At 52.6% G+C, this 9335-nt stretch overlaps 1 protein-coding gene across 1 annotated transcript in view; it reads left to right on the top strand.

Moving 5' to 3' along the window:
* The first annotated feature begins 398 nt into the window (after positions 1-398).
* PPIL6 (peptidylprolyl isomerase (cyclophilin)-like 6) overlaps positions 399-9335 on the top strand; it is a 9720-nt gene continuing 783 nt past the window's right edge. The window contains exons 1-7 of the mRNA XM_010140344.1: positions 399-485; positions 1716-1811; positions 2243-2431; positions 3284-3346; positions 3502-3649; positions 5012-5068; positions 8252-8387. Of these exons, the coding sequence (XP_010138646.1) occupies positions 399-485; positions 1716-1811; positions 2243-2431; positions 3284-3346; positions 3502-3649; positions 5012-5068; positions 8252-8387 (776 nt within the window). The remainder of the gene's footprint in view (positions 486-1715; positions 1812-2242; positions 2432-3283; positions 3347-3501; positions 3650-5011; positions 5069-8251; positions 8388-9335) is intronic.

The following is a 9335-nucleotide window of genomic DNA, read 5'->3' as shown; positions in this document are numbered from 1 at the left end:
AGAGCAGAGGCTCTCCTCTCCAGAGGCAGGGAGGGTAATGGGGAAGCGCTGCTCCTGTGTTTGTTTGCTCTTACCACGGTTTGCTGGGCATCTGCTATTGGGCACCAGTGGCAAACAGGATCTTCATCCTTTCTTCTAAACACCCCATGCTGACGGCGTCCATCATGAGCTCTGGAAGGAGCTGCCTTCAGCCCTCTGCTCTGCCACACGCTTCCCCTGCAGGGAGAACAGAAATCAGAGCGTTTCCCCCCACCTGCCAGGTTGAAACCCGCTTAGGTTCAGCTTGGGAGCTGCTCAGAAATGCGGGGGAAGGGCTGGGCGGGTGTGTTGGTGTGCGGCGTTGCCGTGGAGCCGGGCTCTGTTGACAGACTGGGCACTGCGGTGGTGGCCGGGGAGCCATGGCCGCACGGCGGGTGCCAGTGGCGGTGACGGTGGTGGGGATGCTCCGGGACCCAGCTTTCCACGTGGCCAAGTGCACAGCAGAGGTAACCCCGGGCTGGGAGCAGGGAGGAGCGGTGCGGGCTGGCAGTACATAAACAGAGGAATGCCTGCACCCAGCAGCAGCTCATAGGAAGAAAATATCCCAGATTGCGGGTTTCTGGACTTTGGTGCTGCCAGGCGCGGGCACTGGCGCCAAGGCAGGGGGCTCCTTGTTCCCACACCTACCAGACACTTCACAGCTGTGCCACGCTGTGTAACGTGTCCTGCACACCGCAGCTCTGCCTGACTTGCCCGGCAGCTCAGGACAAGCCCCCTAACGCAGCTCTGTCGGTGCAGGTAAGAAGCAAAAAGCTGCAAACCTCATGGGGTTTCACAGACTCTTCATGAGCAGCTGGGTTGCGCGGCAGACGCGCAGCCCGCAGCCCACCCTGGGGTGCACAGCGCTCCCCTCTATGCTCTCCCTGCCCGTGAGAGTTTACCTGTCAGGCTTGATGCCAGCATCATTTGCAGCTGCTGAAGCTCTGCCGTCTCTCAGCAGCCCTAAGGACAAGTCAAGCCGACAGCGGCAGGGGGTGTGTGCCTCTTGGCTTTCCTCCTTTTTATTTTTCCAGCAACATTTATTTCCCAACAACAGCAACAGGGGCTGTGAGCTGAACAGAAAGTCACTTCTTTGCTTTTTTCTTTTTAAGGCCAGCTCAGCTGGCTGTGAGCCACAGCTTGTGGCACTCGGGTGCCCCAGCCCACATGGAGATGAAGCTAAACCCAGGGGCAGGAATGTCCCCTATCTAGACAGCAGCGTGCTCCTGATACGCTGCTACTAGCCACAGGGACTGGAGATGTTCACCTTGCAGCCTTCACCGAGCCACTCACCTGCCCCATGGCGCTGGGCCCGCTCTCCTGGGACAGCGGAGGACTGCGACACCTCGTGCGTGCAGAAATGCATGCCCAAAATGAAACATCTTTGAACATCTCACTGCTTACACCCATCTCGTGTGGCAGGGAGGGGTGGGGGGAGCACCGGCATAGTTCAGTAGTACCTGTGAAGCAGCCTGTCATAAAACCCCAGGACACCCGCTACACCCACAGTCAGAGGTTCAGAGCAATTTTGCATGTACTTCTGCACGGGTCAGGAATTAGAGCCAGAGATGTGCGGGGTGCAGAGCAGTGACTGCGTTGGAATGTGGCTTAGGTTGTATTTCGTGAGGGAAATCAGGTGTAGGAAGGTATTAAACTGCTTGTAAACAAATTTTTTTTTCCTTACCTTGAAAATACAGGCTCTGAAGCTGAAGTTTCCACGCGAATTTGCAGATCCTGTAATACAGCCTTTAGTAGAACTTGCATGGCATGAATATTTACAGAAGAAAAAGAAGGTAACTCTCCCAAGCCCTCTCGCCGGGGCTGCAGCCTCTCCCGGCTCGGTGCCATCCTCAGATTTCGGAAGTGAGCTTTTCCACCCCAATTTATTTAACATTCTCAGAGACAATCCAGGCAGGACAGGGCTCTCCAGGCACTTTTTGTGTTCAGCCTGAGCTGTCCCCAAAGTGACACCCAGATGTCTCTAGTCACACTAACGTCCCATAGCAGCAGGATCGAGACCCTTAGGGCACGTACCCGCATGCCCTGTCGGCACACCTCACCAACGGCTGCTGCCCAATCCCTTCCAGCTGGCAGGATTTGTGGTTTTAAAAGTAGGAAAGGCATAAAAATATCACAGGCCACCTTGCTGTGGTGGATACTGCGGATACTTCTTCAGTAAATGTGTCAATAATCGCTGGAGGTTTTGTTTTCCTCTGAAATGCAGGAACTGAGAGGTGAGGTGTGGGCATATGCCTCCTCGGTGATGTGCTTCATTGATGGCCAGCTGCTGGGGGACGAGAAGAAGCTGCTCAAGTGGTCTTCCCACGAGTGGGACTATTGTAACTCCAAGCCCGATGCACTCTACCAAGCGCTTGCTGAGGATTTCTACACCAAATATCTGAAAAACAGCCAGGCAAGTAGCGCTGGTCTACAAGAAAAGCACGAGGTCCGTAAGTGGCTGGAGAGATGGTTCATGGAAGAGCAGGTACCAGGAGGAGGAAGGAGAGCGAGCTCAGCAGCGGCAGTTTCTTGGGTTTTCTACCCTGCAATGGCAGGGCTGGAGCTGGGGCTGGGGAGGCCGACGGGGAGCATCCTCTGCCCGGATGCCTGACGCGTATTTACTGCTTCAGGGCTGAACAGTCTGACAAAAGTGCATTGCTGACATGCTGCAGCTGGGCTGCTCCAAATCCCAAACCACTCAGCCCTTGGGTACCAAAATCCTGGGATACCCTTACTCTCGGGTACCAAAACCTCGCCTTTCCCAGCCAAGCCCCCCCGAAATGCCGTGGTGGTGTGAGGTGTGCTGCTGCCGGTGCTGAGAGCAGCGAGAAGGAAAACGCCCTTCCAAAATGCACACTAGAGAAGATGCGGCATCGACTGAACGCAGGTTTGAGGCTGGCGGGGAAGACTGAGGGATGTCCCCTGTGGCGGGACGGCCGGTATTCCTGCGGGTTCATTCACTCCCTCCTGTGCTGCACGAGCTGCAACAGGCAGGTAAATCAATGCACGGCGAAGACAGCCCTGCCTGATAGTTTACTTTTACCACACCGTCAGGATTATTTCTGCCAAGAGTGAAGTGAAACATCCTCTACTTTTTTGTTGGTTCAGACAACGCTCTAGGAACGCTGTTGTGCGTTGACAATCACACGGATGTTTTCTGAGACCATTCACGCCGGGCAGCTGGACCCTGGCCTGTGTGAGGAAGCGAGTGCGGCACGGAGAGCCGGCCCTTCCCTCACTGCGTTCATTTTTCTGCTTTAAACAGCACGTGTTTGTGTACCTGGAGATAGCCATTGAGGAACAGCCCGTCGGGAGGCTGCTCTTCGAGGTACGTGACAGAGCAGAAAGGCAAAAGCGAGGCACAAGCACACCCAGCATGGTGGTTTCACCTGCTGAAGGAGGCGCACAGCCATCTGGTCAGCTAGGAGTTCCAGACATTGGCAGCCAGGAATTCCACACGTTGTCCTCTCCTCGCTTTTGCAGCTCTTCTCGGACGTGTGTCCCAGGACCTGTGAGAATTTCCGTGCCCTGTGCGCCGGAGGAGCAAAGTCTACCTGTGACGGCCGAGAGCTCACCTACAAAAACTCCCTTTTCCATCGCCTGGTGAAAGACGGGTGGATCCAAGGAGGAGGTGCGTTTCCAGGGTCCTGAGAAAATCCAAGTTCCAGCAGAAGTGGGGGTGGGATGATCTGCATGATAACACCCTTCTTCTGTGGGGATGTGGTTGAACTGCGTAACGAAGCCAATCTCTGCAGGACAAGCTCTTAATTAACATATATACATATATAGATATATATAAAACCCAGAAAATATTCTCTCTTTTAGCCATCTCACTTTCTAAACATAGGAGAAGTTGGATAATTTGTTCTTTTTATTATCCAAGACATTTTCAAAAGGATTTAGGATACTAATTGAAAGCATTAACTCCTTTCCATGAAGTTCTTTGCGAAGTAATTAGGAAACTACTTGGAAACATGAAAACATTAAGATTATCCATAGGAAAACGTACTCCTTGATTTACAGAGAGATTAACTTCTAGCCAAGCGTCAGAGCCCTTGCGAACACGCTGGCGAGTGGTCTGAGCGCCGGTGCTGTCCCGGGAGTCTGGCACTGGTGAGGAAGGCACCACGAGCGACGGGTCACGCACTTGTCCAGCGTTCCCAGGGGAGTCGCTACGTGTATCAGAAGGCATTTCCCTCATTCCCTTTTGGTCCATCGCCCATCTCACCTCTCTACATTTCTTAACCGTGTCTGCTTTGTCTGCTCCAGATCTGAGTGCTTAAACCCGTTTTAAGTTTATGCTTTGAAGATACACCTCCTGCTTCCCATGAATAACTCTACAGATACCTATGTAGTCCATAAAAATAACCTGAAATTACAAGCTTGCTCCTGTAGAGGACTAACCATAACCTGACTGGTATGAGGCAAAGTCTAAATAAAGTAACAAAACCAGACTTCTCAAAAAAAATTTGAAAAGAGATGCATCAGGTTTCCTTAGTGCCTCACCCATGAGAAATCTGGTCCATCAGGAATTTCTCTCCTATCAAATCTCTTTTCTTAGACAGGTTAGTGGTCTTAACTCACCACAATACCACAGCTGCATTTTCATCTGTCCTTCTCCAACCCTCCTCCCTCCAGCAGACATCCTTCTGCGGGGTGCCCCTTCCTCGGCCGGGTGCTGCGGCCGCAGGAGCTCTCCCAGGAGGGGAGGTGCTCTATTCCCACTGGAGATATGAGCTTCAGGGGGGCAGAGACTAAATACACCGCGTGAAATAGTTCCCCACAGAGAGTCTGTCTCTTGGGATGGAAGCAGAGCTCTTCCCAAAGGTCTGTGAAAATGCTGGTGACAATAAAACACGGAGACGGGTGCAGTTGCTCCACCAGGCTGATGAGCAACCCACGCCTCTGACCTCGGCTGAGCTGCTCGCTGGCAACCCCCGATATCGCCTGTGACAAACCTGACCTCTGACGGCTGCTTTTATCTACCCTGCAGACATCGTCACTGGAAAGGGAGGCGGAGGAGAGTCAATTTATGGTCCCACCTTTGAAGGTATGATTCCTCAGCTATCCTACTGCGCAAACGGCAGATTTCTCCAAAAACCATCAGATCTAAACTGATCTTACTCACGGAATAACCTGGAAATTTCCTTTCATCTCCCTAAAGTAAAAGGGTTTGCTTTCCAGTCAGAATTATTATCTGCTTGTATTAGCGTGAGCTAATTGCTTCCATGAGGACACTTTTTGATCTGTAACCTTGTCACTCTCCTCTGACGTCCCTTGCCCGAGGCTCAGCTCCACCAGACCCTTCTCCCTGCCTAAATGGGGGCTGATGGTCACCCGCTGCCTACCTCAAGCCGAGGATGCTCACCTTTGTGGACAGGACCTTAGCAATGCAGACGTGGATGAGCTGCAGATCTCCAGACACCCCGACACCGCTGAAGTAAATGCATTTAGAGTAACGGAAGTCGGTCAGCTCTAACTCTAGGTTTCCTGGACCTCAGGCAGCATCTCAGGCTTGGGCGCACTGCAGGCGTTGCTGCCAGCAGCTACATGACTCTGCGGATGTCAGGAGAGTTACTTCTGAATCTCGCATAAAACTGTGAAAGTCGAGAAACGACAAACTTGAACTAAGATTAACAAAAAATGTTCCCCCATACTGGTATAAAATAATAAAATGTAAAGAGAAGAGAACATTATAACTCGCAATATTTAAGAAAAACAACCCCTTTAATTGACATAGACATGTGGGTGTTCTGTTTAGATGAAAGGCTCCCCATAAAGACTTTTTATGACAGTGAAAGCACTTTTGAAACTGATTTATGTTCCCTTATAGAAAAGCTTTCTGCTGCCAATGGCACAAAAGAGGTGATACTTGAGCAGGCTGGGCAGCAGCCAGCAGTGAGATCAGAACTGCCAAGGGAGGCTGAAAACTTTCTTTCCCAAGCCCGCTTGGGAGGAGAAGCCGCTCTCACCTCAAGGCCCCGGGATGGATGGAGCAAAACCCGGCCCGAGGGGGGCCGCTGGCCCCCTCTGCCCCGTCGAGCGGCAGCGCTGGCAGGCAGGAAAGCGGCTGATGTGGAAGCGCAGCGTGAGGGGTTTAAGGCAGTAAATGCTACAGGGTGCCTAGAGTGGGCAGGAAGGGGCAAAAGGCACTTTTTGGATGCTGAAGCTCCTGAAATAGCGGAGAGTCTCAGGACGTGCACATCTCAGACAGAGCATTAGCTGGGAAGACCCACGCCTGGCTGTTAAACTGTTCTCAGGGCAGATGTCACCGAGGACTTAGAAGTCTGTGAATCCTCTTTTGCAGCGACACCTCCCAATGGATTTGTGCTAGTGCACATCCCGCACCCTTCGCGCTTCCTGTTCAGGTAGAAATTGTCCACGGAGGTGCACGTTGGTGCACGCGTAGGCGCTTCTGCGCGCAGGAGAGCTGTGGCCCCACGCGTGCTGCCGGGCTGCGGCGTGAAGCCCCAGCCCAGCGGGCAGCGTTCTGCTCCTGGCTCCATCCTCCTCCTCCAGGCAGAGCTTGCGTTTTCCCTTTGCTACCCAGGAAAGAAGCTGCCATATGTCACATGGGAAGGTGACAATGCCTCAAAAATTGCTTAAGTGGATTTAATTTGGAATCTGTCAACCTCGAAAGTGTCCCAGGAAGAGTTTTGTAACCCCTATTGCACATACTCCACGTGTCGATGTATTAAAGGAAAGGTCTGCTAATTCCTCCCTTCCCCCTTTCCAGTTAAAAGTTGCTTTTCATCCTTGAGAAAGGCGTTCCCTCCCCGTGTTAAGGCTTAGATTGCTTTCCCAGTACTTCTCACAAAACTATTTTACACTGAGGGCAGAGGACAAGTATCTTCGATATGTGAAAAGGGTGCGAGATGCCTCTGTCACCCGGTAGCGTTCCGGGAGGCTCTGCGCTTGGCACGCCTCTGGGCACTGCAACGCTCACTGAAATTAATGGGACGCAACCGCATTTTACTGTAATGAGCTGAAAGGACTGAGGTAATTACAGAGGATCGCTCAGACTGGAGCGTCAAGTCATAGGACGAAGCATCCTACTCCAAAATTAGTCTGCTGAAGTCATTTTGCAAACTTACAAGCCAGTGGGCAGGGAGTAACTGTTTGGTTAGAATTTGATTAGCATTTATATGGATCAGTTTCTGAGAAGGGCACTCAAACAGGGTAAAAAGAATTAAAAAAAAAAAGGCAGAGAACAAAAATCTAAATATTTCTACAGTTTCCTTCAAGCTTGGGGAGAACTCAATGGGGCTTTTGACTGCTCAGTGTGATCAGGTCAGAGAGAGGTGGCAGAGGAGGTCAGGATCAGAAGACTCCCTGCTCCCACCTCGTAGGCAGGCTCCCCTCCACAGAGAAGACATCAAGTCCTTGCCATCCTCCCCCAAAGCCAAGCACGCCTAATGCCTGTCCTTGCCCAGTCATGCCTCGTGAGAGGTGTTTCTTCTCTCCCTCACCAGCTCTTCCTCAGCCGACATGGAGGATCCTCTTCACACCCTCAACGGCTCTCGCTCACACCGCCTGCCTCCTCTCCTTGCCCTGGAACGACGCTTCTGCTCTGGAAGCACCCTGCCTTCTTTCGCTAAATCTCTGCTCTCTGCCATTTTATTTGGCTAAAGAAGTCCCCTGTCGCCCTCCCACGCAGGTCACCCAGCGCTGGGAGCATCCTGCCCCCGCCAGGGATGTCCTGCTCCCACAGCCCTGTCTGTGCTCATGGGAGATCTTGTTCTCTTCGCTGCAGGCAGCAGCAGGAGAGGAGGCAGAGCAGAGGCTGTGCTTGGAGCATCCGCTCTACCTCCCACCTTCCTCACTGGTACAGTGGGAATAATCCCAAGTAGCTTCAGGGAAATGCTATGCTAAGTGCCCCGAGCTCCTCCGGTGAGAGGCATTACAGATCGACAACGGGGAGCCAGAGGCACCATCGACATGGAGGCATCATCTAATATTCAGAAATACCTGAAGTGCTTTCCAGAGCTATTTTTCATTAGCTTCTTTACTGGCTTAGGCACTAGGCAGCAGTGAGAAGCTCTTTCTAGAAGAACATTGATCCAAACCAGACTTGGCTCACACGAGTCTCCATGAGACCTTTGGGGCAAAAGGAGGGAAAGGGGGGAAGGAGGAAAGGGGAGCTTGTGGGCTCTGGCCAAAGGGAGCTGTACGGTGAACAGCAGCAAAGGGAGCAACACAGCCACAGCCCTTCATCCCTGAACTCTTTCCACAGATGAAAGCTTCTCCATCCGTCACAAGGAAAGAGGGGTCCTCGGGATGGCCAACAAGGGCCGCCACACCAATGCCTCACAGTTCTACATCACCCTCCAGCCAGCTTCTTACCTGGACAAAAAATACGTGGCTTTCGGGTAGGTACAGACGAGCTTGAAGCCACTGCACTGCGCAGGGGTCGCCCTGGCCCCACCAGACATTGCTCCTGGGAGGAGTTGTCCGTTAAATCCCTACAGCAGCTGCAACATCGATGCCTCTGGTCAGGGGGAGGACAGATAAGTCAGATTTGAAGTACCTGATGGCACCCATCCCTCCTTTCTCTGCCCTGGCCTGGCTTGCTCAAGCTGGGAAACCCCACGGCAAAGCTGCCGTAGGGATGAAGGCTACAAATCCACGGCTGCGTAGCTTGGTGTCAGCTGAAGGCTGATGGACAGGAGGTGTTAAGCCAAGCCTCCAGGCTTCGCTCTGCACTCGTGAGCTGAAACAAATGATTCTAGCAAACGCATGCAGGGGGTTTGTGCTCAGTGGGTGAATGTACAGGGCTGGCCCTGTTAAAATTGTTGGATTTTCAGGAATGCGATAAGGAAGATCATTGCTCTGAGCTTGATGTAAGAGAGCAAAACATGTATGTATAACCACAGAGAGAGAAGCTCACGGAGCAGTTTCCATGGGACCACACCATGGAGGAAGACGGCATTTTTGAAGGAAGCGAAAAGCGTAACTGTCTAACCTCCAGAGAACAAACCAAAAGCGACTGCTGGCTGGATAAATCCATAACCAGCGGCGCTCACCTCGGCTCCCTGCCTTGTCACCGGCTCTGTGTAATCTGGAAGGTGCAGGAACCATGATCTTACAGCCAGGCCCTCTTAAATCTGAGCGGGAGCTTGATCCTGAGCGAGCAAAAATCAGCCCCAGTATATGATGAGGACAGCCAGGCACTTTCCAGCTCTGCTCTGCTCAGGCCTTCAGACGTCCCCACTGGGGCAAGGGCCGCCTGCAGTGTCCTCCCCGCTTGGGAGCACTGTGCTGGAGAGGATGGGATGGGATGGGATGGGGCGGGATGGGATGGGATGGGATGGGGCGGG

The sequence above is a fragment of the Buceros rhinoceros genome, unplaced genomic scaffold (genome assembly GCF_000710305.1).
Source record: "Buceros rhinoceros silvestris isolate BGI_N320 unplaced genomic scaffold, ASM71030v1 scaffold25957, whole genome shotgun sequence".
NCBI classification, from domain to species: Eukaryota; Metazoa; Chordata; class Aves; order Bucerotiformes; family Bucerotidae; genus Buceros; species Buceros rhinoceros.
The sequence above is the reverse complement of the archived record's forward strand: the minus strand, read 5'-3'. Positions and strand labels throughout refer to the sequence as shown.